This window comes from Urocitellus parryii, chromosome 1 (assembly GCF_045843805.1).
Source record: "Urocitellus parryii isolate mUroPar1 chromosome 1, mUroPar1.hap1, whole genome shotgun sequence".
In the NCBI taxonomy this organism is placed as follows: Eukaryota; Metazoa; Chordata; class Mammalia; order Rodentia; family Sciuridae; genus Urocitellus; species Urocitellus parryii.
In genome coordinates, this window is record NC_135531.1 from 280,178,165 (window position 1) to 280,203,805 (window position 25,641).

Sequence of the window (25,641 nt, forward strand, 5' to 3'; positions counted from 1 at the left end):
AGAGCTGGACTTACATCAATCAGTGGTGGAGATGTAATCGGGTCCTGCTTTCTTTTTTCTTTTCTTTTTGGTACCAGGAATTGCACCCAGAGGTGCTTGACCACTGAGCTGCATCCTCAGCCCGTTTTAATTTCTCTTTTTTTCTTTTACGATAGGGTCTCAGTAAGTTGCTTGGGCCTCACTAAGATGCTGAGGCTGTCTTCAAATCTGTAATCCTCCTACCTCAGCCTCCCTAGCCTGAGGAATTATAGGTGTGTGCCACTGCACCTGGCTAAAATTGTTTTTAATAGATACTTTGAGGGCACTTGTGATTTGCCAGGCATGATTTTAAGTGCCTCACCGGTATTATGTCATTATTCCTCATGGCAACTTTATGAGGTAAGTAGCCTCATTACTTGATTTTATATATGAGGAAACAGGCACACAGAAGTCTGGTGACTTGCCCAAAGTCACACAGCCCAGAAGTAGCAGACTGGGGTTTGGTCTGAGCCATCTATCTCCAGTCTCTGTTCTTGTTCCCAACTGTTTTTATTGGTGTGTGGTGATCGCACATACAGTGGGACCCGCTGTGACCTACCTGCACAAGCCCCAGCACCATGCTTGGCTCCTCTTTGAGGGCAGGTTTCCTGAATTAAAATGCTCTTTGAAGATGGCGTTTGGCGGGCACTATAAATCATGCTTTCTTAAAAAATGAGCATTTGTGATTTTAATGGCTATTGCTAGGCTGCCTCACCAGCCTTGCACCCTTGGCTCTCTTGGTCAGGGTGACAGTGCGCGTGTTTGGGTGCCTTGCCCTTTTCTAACTTAAACGGCACCTGGTCACCATGTCTGAAGGTGCATGATGTGGCAGGCTCACGATGCGATCACTTAGGAATCACGGCTGGTCCTTCTCCAGTGCTGGCCGTGCCGGCCTGGCTCGAACCCAGCCAGCAGCCACCGCGTCCCTGTTGGCACAGACGTACAGAAGCCATGGTGCGGGGCTCACAGTGCGGCCGGCTCAGTGCTGGGGTCAGCACGCACTCTGCCTCCAGGCCTCGGCCTTGGCCACTCTCCCAAGTGCACCAGGGACTGTGCGATGTGCCCTTGCAGGGGACCAATAAAGGCAGGTGTCCTGCCCCAGAGTGAGGTGAAGGGCTCCTGGGGCCAGGGGACCTGGGAGGGCAACGAGTTTCGATACTTAGTTTCCATGACCTGGAGCCTGGGGCAAAAATAAAGCGTATCAATAACAACAATTATAAGAAGACATAATAAAAATTAAAATCAGACTTGAAATCACACTCCAGGGTTCCCAGGGAATTAGGCTGTAAGATTTTCCTTTACTCTCTGAGTCTCTGGAAGTGAGCTTCTGAGGTCGAGATTCTCCAGGGAGCCCCCCTGGAGCTCCGGCCTCCTCGCCAGGATGCCTGTGGGGTTGCAAGGACAGCTGTTCCAGGAGGGACGCTGGTGGCATCTGACACTTCCTCCCGGGCGTCACCCGGAGCTGACTGTGTGGGGCTGCAGCTGTTGCCTCAGGCAGCCCCAGGAAGCTCCCCGGGCTGGGTCAGGGAGCGGCAGGTGGGAGGCAGCCCTGGGGCTTTTCCAGAGCCAACGTCAACAGTGATTTCCACGTCACAGACATGGTGGTTCACAGGGGGCCACGGCCTTTGCCCATGTATTTTATGCAGGAACTCATTTTAAAAGATTTGCAATTTGTTAGAAAATTTATCATACCTCTAGATGCCAATTACCATTCTAAAAGTCATTCCACATCATGACACCGTGACACAGTTTTCCGTGACCCGGTCATTGAAGGTGCAGTCTGTCCTGGCTGCCACCTAGGCCTCAGCCACTGACTCTCATCGAGTCCTCCCCCACCTCTGCAGAAGGCAGCACGGCTGTGACCTCCCAGGAGAGGAGGCTGAGGTCGCAGGGCGGGTGGGCACGTTGCTCAAGCTCCTCCACGGGGCAGTGCCCGCTGGCGCCCCTGGCCTGGCGCCCCTGGCCTGGCGCTCCCGGCCTGGCTCCCCTGCAGCGTCTGCGGCAGCACAAGCCCTTCGAGCTGGTCAAGAGACACCCCCACGGCGGGCACTGCCTCCCCAGGAAGCTCGGGAACAGCTCTTCTGCACTCAAAAGCTAGAACCAAACAAGAGCAAAGCAAAACCCAGGGTCACAGCACAAACTGCTTATTGGGAATCAATTAATCTTTGGGAAACAATCGAATGTCATTTGGAGCCAAATGTGACAGATAATCTGCAGGATCCGATGGACTGCGTGGTCCTGGCTGGGCTTCAGGGTGGTGCTGAAAGGGCTTCATCCACATCCTCTGCCCATTTTGGCTGTGCATGACAGCAGGTCCCAGAGAGGAGCCCAAGGACACTGTTGGGGAGGCAGCACGGGGCCACCGTGCCACAGACCCTCAGAAGGAGCCACAATCACTGGGGGCCAGAGCTCCGATCGGGGGTTATTTGCTAACAAGAAAGGGGTCTGATTTATTGGCCAAGATGCCATGTAGGCTGTAGCCAGTCTCAGGTGGGGCCTGAAGTGAGCAGGGTGGTGTGGTGCTTCCAGGAGTGTGCAGAAGCGATGGCCCTCTTTAATGAGTGCCCCCCAGCGCTCCTCATTAAAGTGCACACTTCGATGGCCGCAGGGTAACAAAACACAGGACGTGTGCCTGCCGAGATGCGCAGGGTGAAGCGCGGTGCGCCCTTCAAGCTCCTTGGACTCAATTGGCTCCACTGGCTCTGCCAATCAAAACGACGGTGCAGGAGAGTTCAGGGCGCTATTTGTTTTCCTGCCTAGATTTTAGAATCTAAATCATTTAAGTGGCCGTATAAAAAATATCCTTCATAAGACAAAGGAAACGTGGGGCGCCCTGGGGCCTTCTGGCGTCTTCTGCTCTAATCCTGGGCTCTGTTGCCCAACAGCGGCTCCTGAGGACACACCAGGGCCTCCCAGAGGTGGGGAGGCAGCTCTGACCTGTGAGTCGATGGCTTCACCCTGCACAGTGAGCAGCATGAGCCGACGGAGAAACCAAGGGTAAAGAGGGCAGGCCGTCTCCTCATCGGGGACCATCGGGAATCATTCCACGGAAGCCGCCTCGGGTGGGGAATGGATGCTTGATGGCCTCCAGGCAGTGAGCAGCAGGCAGCGATCCTTTAAAAGCTGGATCATAGTCTTCTCACGGGTAAGATTTCGACAGACCACGTGCTCTCAAGGGGGACACAGGAAGAAGCACGCTGAGGAACGTCACGGGGAACACAAACAGGCCCTGCTCCTGCTCAGTTTTCATCCCAGCGATGCACATGCAAGTGACAAAGGAAAACTGGAAAACCCAGCCACGTGGGATCCCACCCTCAGGTGCTATCAGTGTCAGCTAGCGGGACCTGAGGGTGAGACAGTCATGCCCGGCCTTTGCCCAGGTTTGTGGCACGAGGCGCACGGTGGCTGTTGGGTAACGCAGACCTAGTTCAAGGAGATGGAAGTTGCCGATCACAACTGCAGCTGAGGAATCTCCATGCTGCTTCCCAGAGTGGTGGCACCAATTTGCAGTGCAATCAGAGAAACAAAAGTTGTGCTCCATTTGTGTAAAAAAAACCATCAAAAACTGCAGCTAACATACGATTTCTTGTTCCACTGGAGAACTTTATACCAAATATTTTGACTGCAATTTGATTTTTAAAATAGAAAACTAGACATAACTACCACGCTTACCCTCACGTCCCATATCCATGCCCCCCACCCCGAATCACGCTCACGCTGCCGTCTTCTTAAGCATCCACCCATCCACACGCACCAAGCAATCTGGAGATCTTGGGAATACGGATGTCATCTCACTGCCATCTGCTTTTACTCTAAGAAGTGTGTGTTTTCTGGTTCACAGAGTAAATGCTGACCAGTTTAGAAAATACCAACATCTTCTGAAGACACCCTCTGAAACATGAGCCCCACTGACTCGGCAGGTGCCTCTCCTGGGCACACACCTGGCTCTCAGTGTCCCCTTAGCTGAAGTCATGCTAGAATTCCAAACTCCGAATTTCGACCTTGAGCATTTTTGCATCATCAAACACTAGTCAGAAATGTGTTTTGTAGTGTTGGTGCGGCATAGCACCGTCTTGTGTAAGGCCACCATGATTCACTACACACCTGCTCTAGAACACTAGAATTGGCCATTTCCGTTTTCTTTTCTTTCTTTTTTTCTTTTTTTTTTTTTTTGGTATTAGGAAGAATACGGCAGAGAACTATTCTGCAGCCAGATCTCTGTTTCTGATGATGTGTCAAGGTGGACATGTAAATATTTTAAGGCTCTAGCTGCACCTGCTCCCTGGCCTTCAGAAAGGCTGGGGCAATGTGACAAGCTCGTCACATTGCCAATGACCCTAATTGTCAAGCCTTCTTATTTTGCCTAATATGACAGATACAACTCTCCCTGTTCCACCAGTGTTAGGATGTAGATTTTTCACCACTTAATGGTTCTGAAATTAGGGACGGATGCATCTTACAATGAAGGGTGTGCTTTGGTTTATTTAAAAGCCCTTTTTTCTTAGTGGCCCCTAAAAATAACAATGCATCTTACAGTTGAAGACATCGGAGATTCAGTGGACTACAGGAGCAGCTTGTTTAATTTTTAGTTTGCAAGTAGCTGAGATCCACATAGAATCATTTCAGTATAATTCAATGGCCCAGTGGACATTTAAAAACATTTCAATTATGGGGAAAAAATACCCACATGACTTAAAATCTCCTATCTTGACCTTGCTTTAGTGTGGGTAGGGGTTAAGTAGGGTAAACTAGTTCACGGGGCACTAGGACCTAACCTGCACACAGAGACTGGACATTTGATGTCATGTCCACTGCCCCAGGCCCTGGCAGCCACCACTCCATGCTGTGCCCATGGCTGTGTCCATCCGGATACCTCAGGGGACTGAAGAGTGGGGTATCTGCCTTTGTGTGACTGGCTTATTTTGCTGGACACAGTGTCCTTAAGGCTCACCGCTCTGGCATGTGTGACGAACTTCCTTCCTTTCCATGGCTGAATAATATTCTACCCAGTGAATTTCTAAACCAGCAGCAGGTGCCAACCCACCAGATTCTGGTAGCAACCCCAGCCGCCGAAAAGCAAGGAATGGGCTGGAGCCCAAGGGGGACCCCATCTCTAAACATAAATGCTGGCTTGTTTTTAAAACGGCAAGGTCGAGGAAACTCGAGAACCAGGTAATAAAATGAAGGCATCTGTGGGATCCTGCACTACTCTGGTGTGACTTCCTGTGTTTGTTGAGCAGGAAGTTCTTGATTTGAGATTCTGTGAACACAGGGACACTGCGTCCTTCACCCAGAGAGTGGGTGCTTCCACGTTGCTGGAACATGGACCTGATTCCTTCCTCCAGCGGAGTACCCCAGCACTGACCAGAGGCAGGCAGGAGGGGCCTCGGGAGGTCAACGAGGCTGCACTAATGGACTTGCTGGGTCAGCTGTCCCTTGAGTGATCTCTAGACGTCAGGGAAGGGATGCAGATGAGGAGCTGAGACTTACACACAGGCAGGTGAAGACCACAGCCCCACGCTGGCCCAAACTATCAATTCAGTCTCCCCTCTTCCTACTCATGAAGTGGCCAGGCAGGGACAGCCAGGGAAGACTCGCCTTCCTGAGTGTGCTGCCTAAGAACCAGGTCCTGTCGACAAGCACACTCACCATGCCCAGGAATATCATCTCCTCTTCTCTCTCTCTCTCGGTCCTCTTGGACTGGCAGAAACCCCTCCAGACCTGGGAGGAAAAGCACGTCCGCCTGTTTAACACTGGACAGAGGAGACCTGCCACACACTCTCCTGCCTAACGGCACCTTCCAGAGGTCACAGGATCAGAGACCCCAGGTGGCACACGGGTGTGTTGACGGGCTCTTTCTGTATGTGATTGTAGGCCAAAATTTTTGAAAGGGAAAAAAAAATCACATCACAGAAGTGAGCGATTGCTCTCCTTTGTGAAGTTCCTCTACCTGGGGTTTCTCAAGAGAAACTTCTCGATGGCAGGAGTGTGGGGCTAGGTCTAAGGGTGGCACTTCAGAGTTTCAAAAGAAAAATTCCAAAGGAACACGGGGAGATACAGCCCGGAGGCGCCCAGGACGCTCGGCTCCAGCTTCCACCTCCATGGAGAAGCACCCAGCTGTCGGGGGAGAGCCCTGGGGCCAATCCTGGAAGGGACGGCACTGTCACTGTTCTGTCTTTAGAGATGGTTGCTAGTGCCAGGTGGCCAATTGTCTATGCATGAATATATTTTTAAAAATCCATTAAGGATTTATGTCCTCACTGAGTCTTAGCAACATTTTTCCAACAATTATGAGTGGTTTTTAAAAATATATTTGAATAAAATACTCTGTGTTTAACACTTATTTAGAATTTTAAGAAATTACATATGACTAAGTTTAGTTGCCAGTTTCCCCAGGGTGATCATTAACACATCTTCCTGGAATTTACTAATGGAATCCAGCTCTACCAAAGGTAGGACTTGGGGATTCTGACTTTCAGCACTCACCCCCTGAACTGGAAGGATCTCTACCTGCGTAGGATGCTCCCCCCAGCTCTGGGGGCCCCACATTGGCTCGTACCTTCTGGATGCGGAGTGCGGCAGCCCCCGCATCAGCAACCTTCTCCCCGAGCAGCCGGGCCTGCTTTGCTCTGAATTCCTGGAGGTATATCTGCTTCATGAACAGGGCTCTCAGGCGGCCCTGCCGCGCCCGCTCAGCAATCTGGATTAATTTAATAGCCTCTTCGAAGGGCATGCTCTTTATGGCTAATTTCTAAAAATAATAACAACAACAACAAAAACCAGAATAAGTCCAGGTTTAAACCCGTCAGAACTCACCTGCTTCCTCCCAACACACCCTGCTAATAGCCCCACGGGGCAGCGTGCGGAGGCTCCCCGGTGCTCTCTGTCTGCCAGCAGATTAGGTGCACTGTCATACTCTGCCACGTCGTGTGGTGACCCCAGATTCAAGGACAGCAGATTTCCTCTAGCCTTCCAAACAAAATAGTAACTCGAGCCACCATAGTTTAACTTGGCCGCGAGTGACACTAGAAATGCAAGTGATCCAGTAACACTTGAAACTGCCACCAATACTTCATTAACTCCATAGTGCAAACAGACGTCAAAGACACGGCACTAACATGAGATGTGAGTCTTAAAATACCCGTGAGGCAAAATGCTGGGTCTAAACCAGTCACAGACTGACCTAGTGAAGGAGGCCAAGGCCAAATCACTTCAGGAGCATTTAATTTTACATATGAAACATCTTCCAGGACTCGTAAGTTCGCATTTAAAACATCCAAATGTGGTGACAAGGGCCACTAAAACAAAAAGTCCAGGGCTCAGGTGGGGCATGTGGTGACAAAGTCAGGCAAGTGGCCAAGACATTTTGGAGGGAAAAGGGACAAAAGCAAGGGCTCTGGGGGTGGCCAAGGGCCCCCGTGAGCTCTGAGAGGGCTCAGGGCTGAGGGCCACTGCTGTCCCAGGAGCCAGGGAGAAGCGGTGCAGGTGGCCTTGCAGGGGCGGGGTGTCCGTGAAGGGATGAAGGCAGAGGAGAGGCCACTGGAGGCAGAGTAGCTGCAGGCACAGGTGGAGTCCCCTCCAGGCCTCTGGGGCAGGGACACGGTGACATCAGGGCCTCGGGAGTGGCTGCTCCATTTGTCACCAGGAGTTACAGTCACTCTGTGTTACCAGGGGAGGAGGGGCGCAGGAAGGAGTGAGGAGGACAGGGACCTCCCGGATGCCCGATTCTTTTCCCGCGGAGCTCGTCAGAGTCGCTGAATCACTGTCCAAGGCAGGTGCTTCTGGCCACTCGGCCGCTAGGAAAGCCGAGGCTGAGACGGTGGAGTGACGTACGCGGGTGGCGAGTGGGACGCCTTCTGCAGCAGGGACTGACCCTCCTCCTGCTAAGCCATCTGCTGCCCCCTCAAGGTGTCCCTCAGTGCAGCCCCAGGAATATGGCTGCCTACGGGGGAGCCCGTCCACACCCCAGGTCCTCAGGGTGGGGATCTCAGTGAGATCTGCTGCTTGGTGTGTGCGGGGGCACACATGTCCAGTAGTGTGCTTGGCGTGTTAGAGGAGAACGAGCATCACCTGGTGGTCACGTTAGAGGACCCCTGGCCAATGTCGGTGGCCTGCGCATTTCCCTGGGGCTCCCAGCTCTCCCCCCACACTTTCCCAGCCAGTGCTGAGGAGCTGTGTTCCAGGGATGTGCGAGGTCTACCCAACACGACCAAGAGGACTGAACACCCGGGAGGCCCCGGCAGGGGGACTGACTTTTAAATGTAGAAGACGGATGACGATTTCATTTCTCCAAGTTCCCCTCTGGGTATACACCGCAGATAACTTGAAGAAACAGGCTGTTGACAGTGAGCTTGGGGGCTTGCAGGGCAGCGAAGGGCATGCAAAGGTTGTGGGGGGCCTCGTGGTGCTGAGCCAGGTGCACTAAAATGAGGCCAGGGTGAGGCGAGCACTGCCCGGTGGAGGTGGAAGGGCTGGCCACAGAGGGGTGCTGCACAAGGGCAGGAAGGAACCTCCCTGATGTCGACCCGGCACAATCCAGAGGGACACTGGGCAGGAGAGACAGCAGGGGCCTGGCTGTCATGTGTGGTGCAACGCGTCCATCTCCCTTCCCCACTTTCCTCACAAAACCCTGGGTCAGTTCTGAACTACATATGGCTACTTGGGGCACAGGGTTCCTCTGGGGAACTAGATGATGTCCCAGTGCTTCATTCTGGCAGGTGCAAGGACAGAAAGTACAGACACAGGGCCCAGGGCTGGAAGGATGGCTGCAGGACCCCCATGCAAGTTGGCCTTGAAATGACTTCAAGGAATTCACAGTACAGAGGAGGGGCCAGCAGTTTGGGAGAGGAGCACAGAAAGCGAGATCATCTGTATCAAGTTGGGCTCTGCAGAAGGGGTGTCACGGTGACAGGAATGTATGTCAGGGAAAGAGCAAGTCCTCTGCAGCTTGGAGCTGGGTTGGCTTCATCCATCTCCAGCCCCACCTTTGCCCCACCATCCCCAGAAGACACCTGGAATCTCCCTAGGCACCATGACCCAGGTGGCAACACCCAATGGGGCCCATTTGCAGGGAGACCACAGGTGCCAGCTGTTGCCGTTGTACCCTGGTCTTCCCCAGCCATCTCCATGGGTCACTTGTACTGCCCCAGTTTGGATGGCCAATTGCTGTCTTGCTGCATGAGCTATGAGGATCATCCAGGGGAACAGGGCGCTGAGTTCACAGCCAGCAAGTCAGTGACATGCATAAGTAGACATCCCAGGAGGCGGACAGGCAGGGCCACATGTGAAGGACTGGCAGAGAAGGACTGTCCCTGCCCCTAAAGGAGGCTTCATGGAGGGGTAACTGCAGAAACCCAGAGAAGGTGGTGGGAGGTGACAGCAACGGCAACAGCTGGCACCTGTGGTCTTCCTGCAAGTGGGCCCCTTGGGCGTTGCCACCTGGGTCATGGTGCCTAGGGAGATTCCAGGAGTCTTCTGGTGGCAAAGGTGGGGCTGGAGATGGGGGCGAGGGAGGTATGGGCTGAGAGCTGCCTGGACCCTGCTCTGGGCCCTCTGGGGAATCTTTAAGGATCTTCTTTCTCTTCCCCACATACCACTCATGCCAGGAGATGCAAGTGCCACTCAACTTGAAGTCATCAGAGGTCATGAGCATTTGAGAAGGCATCCGGGTTTTCAGGTTCCCGGGGAGTCATGTTGGCACTTGACCATTTTATAGGAATGACTGCCCGTTTTATGTGAATGCTGGCTTCAGCTGGGTGGACCTGAGAAGGCCTATTAAGATGAGCTGATAGGGGCTGGGGATGTGGCTCAAGCAGTAGCGCGCTCGCCTGGCATGCGTGTGGCCCGGGTTCGATCCTCAGCACCACATACCAACAAAGATGTTGTGTCCGCCGAGAACTGAAAAATAAATATTAAAAAATTCTCTCTCTCTCTCTCTCTCTCTCTCTCTCTCTCACTCTCTCTTTAAAAAAAAAAAAAAAAAAAAAAAAAAGATGAGCTGATAATCGGCCCAGTCTTAGGGATCACAATTTAACCAACAAAGCATTTTATTTTGATCTCTATATTTAAGCCCTTGGAAAATAATGATTATGTGTCACCAAAAATACATCCCAAAGTTACACAACGTCTTATATGCTGCACGTAACAAGGGGAGGGGGTAACTCTCCTCAAATTGAAAACAATCTGCTTCTCACACAATGGGGAGCTAAAGAAAGAAACAGAAGTTATACAGATTATTAAGAAAATCGCTAAAATGATACAAACCATGCTAGTTGCGTCTAATCCACTGTCAGCTAATATCTGAGCAAGGATTTTCTTCCTTTCTCTTATTACTTCTATTTTCTCCTTCAAAAAGTACTTGGGGATGGGAATATCCAACTGTTGCTAGAAGAGGAAAAATAAGCAAAAGAGCACTTTAGTCATGGTACCAGGACTCAGAGCTCATGAAAATGATGAGCAGGTGATGATGAGCAGGTGAAGGGGTGTGGTGCACTGCCCAGCTCACGCGGGAGACGGAGAGGCCCTGGAGTGCAGAGAAGCATTACTCCCAAGGAGACCTCCACAGAAGGAATATCCTAACTACAACCTCAGGAATTCACACCAAATAGGCCTCAAAGAACTCATGATTACCTTATGAATTTATTCTCTCAGTCTCTAAAATAATTATTCAAATCAGGAGGGTCATAGAGGTCTTTGAATTAAACCTAATAAATTATAATTAGCACCACTGACGATTGGTATGCAGAAGACCATAATCTTTTCTAATAATTTGGTTTTATTTTTATCTAAATTACCTCATTCAAAAATTAGTTGTGAAATTAGAGGCTCTGGGTGACTGTACCAGTCAGAAAACTTGTTTTTGACACAATCAGTCTGCATGTCTATCCTTCATCTGTGTGAAGAATATTACCAAATATTTCAAACTAGTAGAGGTCAAATAAATACTTACGAGTCCAAGTTCAATGATGAGGAACACAGAAGTCTATTCAAGGATGTGGACTCTTGGCCCAGTGAGAAGGTTGTCCCAGATCCTGTCCGTCATGCCTGGCTAATTCCAGGTAGACCAGCTGACGGGACAAGCCAAGGCTATGGTCTCTAGGGTTAGTTTCCCCTTTTTTTTTTTCAAATCAGGGTGTGACTCCCCTCACCCCAGAGAATTCTGGGCAGGAATTCTCCTAAATAAGCTTTAAAGCATAAGGGGTATCATCTTTAGGACTGAGAAGAACAGATCCTTGGAATTCTGGAAGGTGGCAACGGCTTTTTACAGGCTAATGGAGTTTGGGAGGTGATCTGGGGGTGAGCTCCAGGGCCCAGGGGGTGAGTGTGCCCTATGAGGGAGGGCAGGCAGAGAGGAATGATGGCACTTTTATCTAATGTTGGGAAGTTATTAATTAAGAAACATGTACGATGTGCTGTTCCAAATTCTGAGGCAAAAATTTTATTGCCATGACTCCATCTGGCCCATTTGGGACCACAAAATCATAGTGAGGGTTTGGCAGTTAGGCCTTGACAGCAGTGGAGCATGGAAGCGAAGCGGGGCAGAGGTGCTGGGTGTTCCTCATGGCCCCTTTTAGGTGCAGATACCCAGCCTCAGCTCTCCACGGAGTGGATCCAGGACACTGCCAGTGCCCAGGTACAGAGGCCCTCTCTCCTTGCACACCCCTCTGTGCTGGAGGACCTAGAGAGAAGGTTCTAGAAACAGGCTTCTGGAGAGTTTGGCCCAAAGGGGACACTTCTGGACAGACTTGGGGACCCCATGGAACCAAGGGCAGGCCCAGGGGAAGGCTCTGCTGCTCCTTCTGCTCTCTGCTGTCTCTGGTTCCCTCTTTCTCGCCAAGAGCATCTCCCTCCATTCCCCAGAGCACCTGGCTGACCCAGCTCTAACCCTGAGACATCTGGGGGTCTACAGTTCAGACCTCAAGATGGAAGCTGGTCTGGCTCTCTCTGAGCCCGTTCAGGAACTCCGAGGGAGGGTCTGACTGGCACAGCCACCCAGAGTCTCTCAGTGCATTGGCCACCTGTGACGAGGGCACAGGGTCCTACTGGACAAGCAGCTGGGTGCTGGCCAGCAAAACACAGAGAGGGCTATGTGAGTGACAGCCACAGAGGCCAAACTGCACAGGGTGCTGGGTGGCTGCACCTGAAATGCACACAGTCCCTGGAGCTGGCTCATGGTCTTCCGGCTGTGCTGCGGCTGCTGGGCGAACCCCTGGCTGCCTGTCACCTCCCACAGCTCAGTCACTGTTGAGAGCCCCCCACCATGAAGGCTTCCTGCTGCTGTCTGCCCTGTGGGATGCTCCTGGTGTCCAGTGGCTTCTGCTGTGACAGCAGCTGCTCCTGGCCTTTAGGAGATGACCAAGGCAGAGAGGCCAGCTGGCTGTGGACAGGGGAGAAACAGAAGCAGCCCCACATAAACCCCATAGATTCATTGGTCCTTGCATTTAGGGGCAGCATTTATTATATTTCTGAAGTTAAATTTGTAAATTTGATGTTACTTGACTAATCAGATTTGAGAGTAGGGTTGAAGAACTGCTTGTTTCACATTTATCCTAGGTCATTCACATTTCACCTGGTGAGTGAACCCACCTGCCTAAATCCAATGGTTTAATTTAGAAGCTTATGGGTGAAAGCTAGGGCCACACTAATTTAGGAATGTTCTTCAACATTTTTGTTGATTTCAGTATTTTCTTTAGTCCATCCTGATAAAATTGACCAACAAAACTAAGGGGGTACATCCCAGAAAGAAGCATGACGCTTTGGGAAAGCCAAAACACTTCCAAAGCAAAGAAACACTACACTCCAATGTAAAAATCGAACATTTTCTCCTTTTGGTTTTATTCTGTGGAAACCTTCCTTTCAAAATGAAGGGTAAGCTCATAGGCAAATAGCTCCTAAGTGGTGGGTGTCCAACGGCCCTGCACAGCCAGCCAGACAGAACACCAGCAGAAGCCCTGGGTGGGGGTCAGCAGCAAAGGTCAGAGGACAGTGGCCAGGGCTAACTGCCCAGAGGGGGGGTTAGGAGCTGCCAGCAGGGAGGGGCGGAGGGGAACTTCCTTGGACCCAGAGAGCAGGGCACACTCGGGAAGACTGGGAAGGTCTGTGTTTCTGGGTTTGTGGCAGGTGGGTCCCCTCTAATCCCACGGTCCTGGCCCACACCCCATTCCTAACAGACCAGAGGATGGTGCAGACTCTCACCCTCATCAAGAAGGAAGGGGACTAAGACTCAGCGGTGACAGCGTGACGCTAACGTTTAGGTGTTGAGCACACCAAACGAATCCAGGCAAATGCGTCCACAGGGCCTGCAGAATATCGGTAGAGACCCACACGCCTTATTAACAGTGAGAGGAAAATAAGAAGAAAGAACCAACAGAGTACTTACAGGGGCCAACTTCAGGTCCTGTAAGATATCATCAAAGTAATGGAACTCAGACAACTCCAGCTCCACCATGTCGTTCTTCAGCTCCAGGATGCGACCCATCGTCCCGTCCAGGATCTTCCGGATCAGCAGTCGCTTCTGTGGGTGGACTATCTGGTCGTAGACATTCTCCAGGTTCCTGAAGATCTGCACATACTTTATGTAAAAGGTGGCCAACATCTGGAAAATGTAGACAGGATTCTTCTCTTGCTCCACCAGCTTCTGAGACTCTTTATCAAGCAAAGAATTGAGGGCTTCTTGGGTCTGGTGCCACATTTTATTATACATTCTGCGGGAGGACACAGGGTTCAGACAGGTGAGCAGATGAGAATTATTTTGTCAGGGAAACATACTGCCATCTGGTCTAACAAAATAGAACGCACAATCAGGTGTGAGCTCGCAGCACGTGGCGGCTGCAGGCTGTTTACACAATAAAGTCCTGTATGGATGTGCATGTGGTTTTTTTTAGATCTGACCACTGCTATTATTATAAACAAGAAATTTTAAAAGTCCTATCCTAAATGATATAGTTGTTCCTCACCATAATGTGAAGCCAGTATTATTAAATTAATGTAAATGATAAAATGATTGAGGTCCAGAATGGTTCACTGTTTATCCATATACATAGTCGATGGGGTATAAATTACAGCAACCATTTTTGAAAGTCATTCAACTTTGTTTTGTAAAGTTAAACATGTGCAGACTCTATGAATAATCATATTTGCAGAGAAATTTGTGAATGTGCATTGAGGATATTTAGAGTAGTATTTTTAATATTCTTTATTCGTGCACTAGTTATACATGATAGTGGGGTTCATTTTGACATATTCATACATGCATGGAATCTATTTTGTGCTATTTCAATCCCCAATCCTGCCATTTCCCTCCTCTCCTCCCTCTCCTCTTCTCCTTCCTCTACTGGTCTTTCTTCTCTGTAGTTATTGTTTTATTAATCAGTGCTTTATAGGTATCCATAAAGGTACAATTCCCTGGGGTAGACTCACATATGTACATAGCACAGCTGGGTCCACTCATTCTGCAGACTGTCTTTTCCAGTCCCTCTTCCCTCCCCTTCTACCCCCTTCCTCTGCTCCACTCATCTCCCTTCTATTTTCATGGTATCCTCCCCTGATTTTTCTCCAGCTTCTGCATATGAGAGAAAACATTCAACCCTTATCTTTCTTGGCTTATCTCACCTCGTATGATGCCCTCCAGTTCTGTCCATTCACCAGCAAATGCCACAGTCCCATTCTTCTTCGTGGCTGAGTAAAACTCCATTGTGTGTCCATACCACGTTTTCTTTATCCCTTAGTCTGTCGATGGGCACCTGGGCTGGTTCCATAACTCAGCCATTGTGACTTGTGCTGCTATAAACCTGATACGGCTGTGTCACTGTAGTATGCTGGTTTTAGTTCTTTTGAATAACTACCCAGGAGTGGGACAGCTGAGTCACGTGGTGGTTCCATTCCTGATCTTTTGAGGAATCTCCATACTGCTTTCCACAGTGGTTGTACTGATTTATAATCCCACCAACGTGTATGAGTGTGCCTTCCCCCCACATCCTCACGGGCATTGTTATTGCTCGTATTCGTGATGACTGGCATTCTAACAGAAGATGAAAACTCAGTGTGATTTTTTTTTAAGAGAGAGTGAGGGGGAGAGAGAGAGGGGGAGAGAGAGAGAGAGAAAGAGAATTTTTAATATTTATTTTTTAGTTCTCGGTGGACACAACATCTTTGTTGGTATGTGGTGCTGAGGATCGAACCTGGGCCGCACGCATGCCAGGCGAGCGCGCTACCGCTTGAGCCACATCCCCAGCCCCCTCAATGTGATTTTGGTTTGCATTTCCCTGATTGTTAAGGATGTCAAACATATATTTTTCATATATTTGTTGGTCATTTGTATTCCTTCTTGAGAAACGCCTGTTCAGTTCTTTTGCACATTTATTGAGAGGATTATGTGTTTGGGGTGTTAGGTTTTTCGAGTTCCTCACATCTTCTGGATACTAATCCTGTCGGGGGAATAGCTGGTGCAGATTTTCCCGTTCTGCAGGCTCTGTCCTCAAGCTCTTGTTCTCTCTGCTGAGCAGAAGCTTTTAAACTTGACGACATCCCACTGACTGATTCTCCTTTTCATTTCCTTGGCTTTAGGGGTAATGTTAAGGAAGTCAGTGCCTGAGTCAAAATGCGGGAGTGTTGACCCTGTGTTTTCGTCCAGCAGTTGGTCTGATTCCCAGGTCTCTGATCCACCTTGAGTTGACTTCTGTAGTGATGAGACACAGGGCTCTTGTCTCACTCTTCTACATGTGGATGTCCAGTTTCCCCAGCACCGACTGTTTAACAGGCTATCTTTTGTACCACATGTTTTTGGAGTCTTTGTTGAGTATTAGGAAACTATCTGTGAGGCTTAGTCTCTGTGTCTCCTATTCTATTCCCCTGGTCTCCTTGTCGGTTTTGGTGCTCATTCCATGCTGTTTTTATTACTGGACTCTGCAGTAGAATTTGAGATCAGGGAATGGTGATGCCTTCAGCGTGGCCCTTCTTGCTCAGAATTGCTTTGGCTACACTGGGTCTTTTATTCTTCCAAATGAATTTAGGACTTGTTAAAATCTAATTCTATGAATTATATCATTGGTATTTTGATGGGTATTGCACTGATCTCTATATGGCTTTTGATAACATGGCCATTTTGATAATTCTGCCAATCCACAAGCATAAGAAGTCTTTCCATCTTCTAAGGTCTTCTTTAATTTCTTTTTTCAGTGCTCTATGACTTTCATGATAGAGGTCTTTTACCTCCTTAGAGAGATTTATTCCCAAGTATTTCATTTTTTTTGAGGTCCCTGTGAACTGAACAGTTTTCCTGATTTCTTTCTCGGCAGATTCATTATTGAATATAAGAAAGTTATTGACTTTTGTAGGTTGATTTTTGTATCCTACTACTTTGATGAATTTATCAGCTCTAGAAGTCTTCAGGGGAGTTTTGGGTCTCCTACATATAGAATCATGTCATCAGCAGACGTATAATTTGACTTCTTTCCCCATCTATTACCTTTAATTTCCTATTCTTGTCTGATTGCTCTGGCTAGAGTTTCAAGTACTATGTTGAATACAAGTGGTGTCATAGCATAAACAGAGATAACCCAATGTCCCTCACCAAAAGGGCAGATAAATGAATTGTGGCATGGTCACCAGTGGCTGTGTATGTCACACAGAAGTGGAAACTGGTGAGTGGACGAGAGCTCAAGGCAACATCCACAAGCATCTGAAGCACAGTGGAGTGCAGCGAGGCCTGGGCTGCTGGCCTGCTCCAGCCAGGCCCTCTTGCCTCATGCTGGGGTTGAGAGGTGGGGAGGACGGTGAGGTGTGCACAGTCCCACTGCCTCCCTGGCAGGTAGTAGAGGGCCTCCCTCCTCCTGTTGCCACCTGCTGGTTTCCCTAGACTCTGTCCACGCCCTTGTCTGGCCACTTACCAGACCCACTCAAGGTGCTTGCTTGTCCTGTGGCACCCTGACCAACACAGTCACGGTAGAGATGAATGAGGGTCCAGGTTGGGGTGGGTTCTGGCTCTTTTATATTCAAGAACAAGACAAAGTTGGACTGGAGGTCCATGGGAAGGGACTTCCCCATGGGACGGGGTGACAGGCCTGTCCCTGGTTTCCTTGGGATGAGGGGAATGGCTGTCTGTGAGGTGTTCCCGAGCTCAGTGGAGAGGGCGGCCCCTCCCCTGGCTGGGGAGTGGACCAAGAGGGCTGAGGATGCTCGTCCTCCTGCCTGCCTGTCTGGAGGCTCTTCCATGCTGCCCTGCGCCTGGCCTCCAGACTCTCCACAGGTTAGCCACCGGCTCCCATTCGGGGTGGGACATTTCACTCCTTGCATAATCAGTGGTTCATAATTATGTTACTGGCCAATGGCAAAAACGGTCCTCAAAAGGACAGTAGCAACAAAGGCAAACCCAGGGCAAGTGAATCACAACCACTCCCCTATTCTCAGCCCCCTCAGAAGACCAGGGCTCCCCCTTGCAGAGGAGCTGCTGGTTCCTGGCCCCAGGTGTGCCCAGGTCCACCTCCTCTGACTCTCCCTTCTTGCCTGTCCCTCCCTGGCATCTCCTGGTACCTCTCCAGGCTCTCTACATTCCCCTTGACCCCTGAGCTCACAACCTTGTCAACCCTTTACTGACCCCGGAGGCGACAGTGTAGGTAGACACACCGTCCAGGCACCTGGCTCCCAGCCCTCGGTGGCTCAGTGCTGGGCCCTACCTCTGCTCCCTCTGCCCAGGCCCGCCACCTGCTGTCCCTCCAAAGCGCTCCAGACTTCCCTGCAAGTGAGAAATGTTGCAGGAATTGTTTGTTGAAGCACTGATCACGTGGGTTTTTTTCATCTTCTTGGCCAAAAGTTTAAAGTGCACCTTGATGTGAAAAGTGTTTCAAGGTTCAGGTGACAATGATGGTGACTTAAGTTTTTGTACTGTGAGCCTCTGTTCTGTGTGCTTTACATACAAGAACTCATGTCATTCTCACAATGTCCCTGCGAGGCAGGCAAATTATCACTCCAGCATGCAGATGAGGAAACGGAGGCACGCAGAAAGTATTGCCCAAATCATAAATCTGAACATAGGATTTGTACCTTGGCAGTTGACTCCAGATCCTCCACTCTGACCACCAAACTTTCCACTCTCAATTCTTCAGGAAGGAAGCAAATGAGGGTGATCAGATATGGAGGACAGGTGTGGTGGCCACCACAGGAGAACAAAGATCAAGAGATTCAAAACAGCAAAACTCTTTCCCCCTCCCCTAGCACCCCACTCTCCCTCCCTCCCCAGCAGCCCACTGTTAGGATGCTGGATGCTGCCCCTGGTGCGCCACCTCCAGTGTGTTCAAGCACAAGATTTCTCAAATCTCAGCCATGTTTAGAAGAAGTTGATAGGGAAAGGGCATTCTGCCAGATGGCTTTACTATAAAAGGGACCATTATTATGGGAAAGTTAGGATTCCTTTAGGGTGGGACATTTCACTCCTTGCACAATCAGTGGTTAATAATTATGTTACTTATTGGCCAACGGTAAAAACGGTCCTCAAAAGGACAGTAACAACAAAGGCAAGGCTTACAGTTGTCTAAGTCACCCGGATATGCTGGCCTCTGCTTGCCACTCTCAAGAAGACAAGCAGACAGGAGAGGGCAGGAGGAGGCAAAGCCATCGCCTCAAAGATGACCGCAGGCTTTGCACACAATGCCCAGCAGCTCCTCCAACTCCACCTGGAGGACTCAGAGTCCTGGGGCTGTGAGAAGTGGAGTACGGTCTTGGCTTGCCAATGCCCAGACTCGAAGAATCTGGAAGGGACAGCCACCTGCTTTGGTCACTGACCTCAGAGGGCACACAGGCCACATGCATTGAAGGACCCTGCACTGTTGCATAGAACCAAAAGAGTGCTCTATTCATTTTCTGAACTCAACAGGGTTTGGGACAACACGAGGTAAAGCACAGGCTGATCTCATCTGGAACTCGGCTCTGAAGCCCCACTTAGCAAACAGAGCACAGCACCACCCCAGAAGCCTCCTTCTCCGACCAAGGCCAAGAGCCCAGGGTGCCCGCAGCCCATGCTGGGGGCCCCAGCTCCTCCGCAGAACGGTAAGACCCTGGCGTATTCCCACCAATGCTCAATGAAGTTCGACTCACAGTCCACACGTGAGTGAGAAGCCCCCTCACAGGCCCAGGAGCAGGGTGACCACAGTGCTAGAATGGACCAACGAGATCTCCTCCAGAGCAATGCGGGGGATGCTCCTCAAAATGGAGGAATAATTTTTTAAAAGGAATTATACAAGGACTCAACTATAAAAGATGTTTAACACCACCATTTGTGAATGAATTAAAATCCAAGGAAGTCAGTAACAACAACAACAACAACAAAAGTCAATGAGCACTGCACCATTGAAAGACTTAGACAAAACCTATGCAATCCATTTGTGGAGAAGAGAATGATAAAGAAATCCCATTCCCAGTTCCAATAAAGACCACTAACTTTTTAAGAATTACCATGGTGGGAGCCACATAAGGCCTCGTGAATCAACATTCTAGAATGGAGAAGATCCGAATAAGCAGAAGGCGGTGTCAGGTCCTGCCTGGGGAGATAAGATATGAAGACAGCAGGTCTCGAGACCGGCTTGTGGATTTGCCAGGAATCTAGTAAGGACACACTGAACACTAAGTAAATCTAGTCATGAGTCTTAAACAACAGGTGGGGCAGACAGGGAAAGCTAAAAGGTGTCTTATCAACGTCACAACTTTTAACTCACCAACACAGTAAGGGAGCCGCCACGCCAGGAGGCTGCCTCCAGGAGGGTGCAGGAGGGAGGCCTGAACCTCACAAAGAGCAAGGGCTGAGGGGACTGCTGCTTTCCCAGGGACCCCGGGCTGCAGCTGCTGTGGGCAGGCCCGGCCTGGAGCCCTGCTGTAGCTAAGGGCACTCACGCAGGTGCTTGCCCAGGGGTCAGGCAGCAGGCAGTTCCCCAGGCCACTGCAGGGCTGGTCCTAACTGGGACTTCTAGCCCAAGGCGTCTGGTGGCTGGGCCTCCCAGGTCCTGCCATTTGGGCTGAGCCTTCTTCTTCCTTGCCTGCTGCCTTTTGAGGGTCCCTTGTCTGAAGGGACCGGGCACCTTCACCTGTGTTCCTCAGCTCTGAGAGGCCTCCATCTCCTCCACCAAGCCTTGTTCTCCAGGGATTGACTGTGGCTTCTGTCTTCCTGTCCAGACCCCTCCATGTGACTCTTCTCCACATGGTGTTGGGGGGCCACCCCATCACTCACCGGAGTGCCAGGGGCCTGGCCACCGTGCCTCAGTCACAACAGCCTGTGGGGCCTCCACAGGGTTCTCTACTCAGCCACACTGGCCGCTAAAAACAGGGCCGCCATAAGCATTCAGGCACAAGTGTTTGTGTGGACGCATGTGTGTATTTTCCTGGTCTTTGCAAGGTGATTTCTCAAGGTGAAAATGCTAAAGGTTTAAAATAGAAACCAGTCGCTGTGGTACAAGCTTGTAATCTCAGCCACTAGGGAGCCTGAGGCTGTAGGAACACAAGTTCGAGGCCAGTCCCAGCAATTTAGCAAGGCCCTAAGCAACTCAGCAAGATTCTGTCTCAAAATAAAAAGTGCTGGGACGTGGCCCAGTGGTACAGTGCCCCGGGCTCAATCCCGTGTACTGACAGAGAGTGCTCTGGGATTCAAGAGACTCTACCACGAGGGCGTCCATGCCAGGCTGCCACCTCTCATCCTGTGCCCACGCCTCCTTGAGTGGCAAACCTGGATAACGACACCTGCTCAGAGGGTCACTGTGGGACAGCACAAGACATGTGACAGTGCTCCTGAGACTTTACATGCACTTGGCAAAGGGAAGGCAGCACTCATCTGTGGGACTCAGCATTTGTACAAGTGTGGTGGTTTCCGACGTGGCCATGAGGCCTAGAAGTGCTACAGCCTTTGAAGTCAGAGGGGCGAAGACTGCTGTTTCCACCAGGCAGCCTGAGTATTCAACTGCACTCAACAGGTTCCAGGCCAAACTCCTGATCTCCCCCATCCCCAAACCCTGGCCATCCTGTAGCCCTCTGCTCCAGTTTCCTGGCCTAGAAGAGAGGGCTGTCACAGCCAGACTGTGGCTGGACTGTGGCTTCGGGGCCACACCTTCCACCTGCTGCATGAGCTACTTGCCTCTGCACCTAAGCTACTGCGAATGGAACCCTAACAGCCAACACTGCAGAGTGGCTGTGGGGGTGAGGACAGCTGCTGTACTTCAGGGACTTCTAGCAGTGGTCCCGAGTCCGCAATCCATGTTTGAAATGACTTGTTTCCAAACAAGGAAACTAGGGCAGGGCTGTGCCCGAGGCACATGCTAGGGACGGCCTCTCAGCACTGCACCAGGGACGGTGAAAAGCCAAGGAAGGGAGCTCCTCAAGATCTTTCTTGATTGAGGCTTCGGGACCTGGGCATTCACACAAGGGCCCGTTTATCACTGTGGATTACCAACAGAGGTTCCTCGACCTCAGGGGCACCTGGGGCCTGAGTGAGGACCTGGTGGAGCTCCTCTTTGGGTCGGGGGATCTCAGGGTACCACACTCCCTGTCCACAAGAAGCTGATCCTCCAGTCTCAGGCACATCTGAATTTGAATCTGTTACAAAGGGAAAAGAGGGAAGGGCAGTGGAGAAGAGCGGAAAGAGGAGACGGAGGGGAGAAGACAGGAAAGGAGCTAGGCAGGCCACTCCTGGCTTGGAGAAGTGCCCCGGGCTGGGGCACCCACACTTACGCGTTCGACATGGCTGGCGACTTCCCCTTTCCTTGGCCCACCGGGAACTCTGCCTTTGCCTTTGGAGGCTGGCCACTGCGGGGACCCCGCAGGTCGCGGTGCTGGGCAGGGTGGGAGCGGGACAGCCCCTCACTACAGGCAGGGAAGGGCGCCGGCGGGAGCTGTGGCCGCAGCAGGCACCGAGCCGGGCTGGCAGGCTCCGGGGAAGGCGCCTCAGGCTCGGAACTTCCCTGGCGGCTCCGCGGCTCGAGGCTGTCCTAGCAACGGGACGCTGCGCCTGCGCAGTCCCTGGCCGGGCGGTCTCCGCGGCAACCGCGCTGGACCTCCGGAGAACGCGAGCGGGATGCTCCGCGGAGCCGGCCACCGCGCGGGTCTGGGCCGCGCCGCCTTCGGGTCGCCCGTTTCCATCCCGCCGGGCCCCGCGGCCCGGGGTCAGGTCCCGCCGGCTCTGACCGTCGGCATTCCGTCCCGGATGCGGGCGTGGCCGCCGTTCCTGGCTCACTCTACTGGGCATCTCTTCTGGGCTGGGTGCAGACGCTGCCCTTCCGGGCCCCAGTGACCACGACTGAGGGCCGTGGATGCTAGTTATTAGTGAGTCGCCATGAGCGCTCTCCTGGCCATCTTAGTGACGACTCTGACCGCAGTTAGAGTCTGCGGTTCCAGGGACGTGTCCGGAGCTAATGCAGGGGAAAGAGCGTGGGGAGGTTATTGCATAAAAATGACCATGAACCTGGGCCGCAGGACCTCTCGAGCCATCGCTACTTTCAGGTCCTGCAAAAATAGAAACTGCAACATCTCGGCTGCTCAAGGCACTCAGAAAGGAAGCCCAAGAGAAATCGTTCACATGATATTTGAACAAATAAAAGATCTGCCAAGAGCAACCCATGTTACATAGAATAAGATAGAAAGAAGCAGCATATTCACTATCTAAGACTTTAATAAAAATGGAATAAAAAAGGATTTATAGCTTGGTGAGACAGGTGAAGAACCAAATAGATAAAATTTTTTACATGTGCTCCATGTTTTAGAATAATAACACGAGATCAATTTAATAAAATGAGAGAGTAGAAAACAACAGAATGAGAAGGAAAAGATTACATGCCTAAGGAAATCAAACGAAAAGAATAAATATTTCAATACAGAAAATAAGTCAGAGAAACCAAGAAATAGACTAATCATAACTTAGTTGAATTCCTGATGTTGGGCTTGACTAAATGACAGTGAATATAGAGTAGAAAGATGAAGACATTTAAGTAATTATGAAAGGGTTAGTTGGTGTTCCTGAAAAAGAGACTTCAACTTGAGATTTTTTCCCCCCCAGGGATATAAGGAAACATTTCTGAAATAAAAGAATTGAATCTGCAGATCAAAATTTCTCACTATGTTCCAGGAAAACCTGGTGTAGAACTACCAACTGGAAGAGATATCCTGGATCCATTATTGACAGCAAGGAGACTAGGTGGGAGAGAGTGGGCAGCTTCAGTGTCCTCCGCGGTAGCTTCCCATGCTAGATAGAAAGGAAGCGAAGGTACAAAGTTCTAGAGTAAAGTGTGATCCAACATTTTTCCACTCAACTTACGAAAGCCCTCAGGAAGGACAGCACAGGTGCGAAGGTTGGTATGCTAATGAATGCAAACCCATGAAACCCAATGTCCAGTAGCTTAGCCAATAAGGGGGTGCACAATCTCCCTAGTCTCCAGAACAGGGCTGATGATCTCAGTGGCTCGGTGATGTCCCCGAGGATCAGCCTCTGGTGGTCTCTCCATCTTTTGGTGCTGTCACACTCAACATGTTGAATGACTCCCTTCCTGGGTGTACGTGCCTGTAGCAGCTCTAGGCATTACGTTTCTCCATAGCAATGCCTCAAGACAGAGAACAGATCAGCTGGGAGTTACCTGCACAGAGAGACAGAGAGGAAGCTGCAAACCCAATCAAGACTCAGCCTGCACAGAAGGCAGGACCAGTAGGCACCACGACCTGTGAACTCTATGGCAGACAAATTGCTTGGTGACAAATCCAGACAGCTAAAAGGCACAGGCCATGTTAAAAAGACCAGCAGAGCACTTGATATGAGACCAGTGGCGTTCTGAGCTGCTCCCGCTGCGTGTCTCTCTGGAGTGCTGTCCTCTCTGTGTCTCTCCTGTGAACTCTGCTGTTTCCTCTGTGCCAGGGACACGTGGGACTTGGCGCATCTCCATTCTCTCAGTCTTCTCATGCCTTCATGGGTGGGGTAATATTTTACCCAAGGTGGAAATCGACACTCAGAGGGGGTCGGCGTCTGTCTGTCCGTGGCTGTACTCCAGTTGCTCATGGACCTGGCTTTTCAGATGGTCTGGCCTCGGAGATCACACCCTCCTATTTTCCCTAATGATGTTGGTTGGAGCACCTACCTTAATGCTCGCTTAAAAGCATTTCTGTGAGATAAATGTTCCCAAAACGATAGTCCTCAAACCGCTGATCCTTTAGGAGAGCCCACTGCTACCCCGTGAGTGGCACAGCAGAAGGGCTACTTTGTCCTCAGTCGTTAATAATTCATGCAGCCACGGGGCTGCAGGCCTCTGGGGAAATCAGCCTCCAGTCTGCTCCATAGGGAGGAAATCATTTCAGCACGTATTTGTGGACACCCCGCTGTGGAGAACAACAGGCACCACTGTGACACAGAGTGAGTCCACTCTGGTAGGAGAGAACCCGCCCTCAGGGAGTGCAGCAGGGACGGTCATGCAGTGCAGGCTTTGTGGTCAGCATGTCCCCTTGGGGATCCAAGGCCTGGCGGGTGGAGCCTCCGAAGGTGTCTGATCCACTCCTGTGGTTCACCTGCTAGGACCTCCCCACCTCCTTCCCTCCTCTGCCCATACAAGGGCGACAGGAGAGAAGGCCTGGCTCTCTAGAAAGTCCACGGGTTCTGAACTCTGATTCACACTGGGATCCAGGGCAAAACAGCACCGCTGTTCCTTGTACACAGGAGCAGTCTTTTTTTTCTTAATTGACTTTTTAAAAATAAATGACAGAGGAATATATTACAATTCTTATTACACATATAGAGCACAATTTTTCACACCTCTGATTGTACATAAAGTGTGTTCACACCAATTCGTGTCTTCATACATGTACTTAGGATAATGATGTCATCACATTACAAATCATTGCTAACCCCCTGCCCCCTCCCTTCCCCTCCCACCCCTCTGCCCTATCTAGAGTCCATCTATTCCTCCCATGCTCCCCCTACCTACCCCACTAGGAGTCAGCCTCCTTATATCAGAGAAAACATGTAGCATTTGTTTTTGGGATTGGCTAACTTTGCTTGCCATAATCTTCTCCAACGCCACTCATTTACCTGCAAATGCCATGATTTTATTCTCTTTTATTTCTGAGTAATATTCCACTGTGTATATATGCCAGGAGCAGTCTTTTAAGCATTTAGCTCACATATATGCCTCCCCTCAAGTCTTTTTTTGGGGGGATACTGGGGATTGAACTCAGGGGCACTCAACCCCTGAGTCACATCCCCAGTCCTCTTTTGTATTTTATTTAGAGATGGGGGTCTCACTGAGTTGATTAGCACCTTGCTTTTGCTGAGGCTGGCTTTGAACTCACCATCCTCATGCCTCAGCCTCCCAAGCCACTGGGATTACAGGTGTACACCACAGCTCCCCTCAAGGCTTGCTTGACCAGGTCCTGGGGTCCCTTGGGGTCATTCTGTCTGGAACCCTGTTAACACAGTCAATGTCCTTCAGACAGAACCCCAGGTAGCGTGGGCTCTTCATCCTGCAGCAAGAGGGGCCTTCCAGGGTCCGCCGCCTGGCATCTGTACTGAGGGGCCATGTTGCACTGGGGACTCGTGGTGTTCACAGCTGCTGCAGCCTCTCGGGTCGTTCAACCTGGCGTCACCCGTCGGCGTCCCTGTCGCACCGGCAGTCT

At 50.8% G+C, this 25,641-nt stretch overlaps 1 protein-coding gene across 1 annotated transcript in view; it reads right to left on the minus strand.

The window, feature by feature from the left end:
• Drc11 (dynein regulatory complex subunit 11) overlaps nucleotides 1–22,078 on the minus strand; it is a 124,754-nt gene extending 102,676 nt beyond the window's left edge. Inside the window, exons 1-5 of the mRNA XM_077799725.1 lie at nucleotides 21,724–22,078; nucleotides 13,397–13,721; nucleotides 10,282–10,401; nucleotides 6,578–6,769; nucleotides 5,668–5,739 (exon numbers count right to left, since the gene is read on the minus strand). Coding sequence (XP_077655851.1) covers nucleotides 5,668–5,739; nucleotides 6,578–6,769; nucleotides 10,282–10,401; nucleotides 13,397–13,721; nucleotides 21,724–21,734 — 720 coding nt within the window. The 5' untranslated portion in view covers nucleotides 21,735–22,078. The remainder of the gene's footprint in view (nucleotides 1–5,667; nucleotides 5,740–6,577; nucleotides 6,770–10,281; nucleotides 10,402–13,396; nucleotides 13,722–21,723) is intronic.
• Between the last annotated feature and the right edge of the window lie 3,563 nt (nucleotides 22,079–25,641).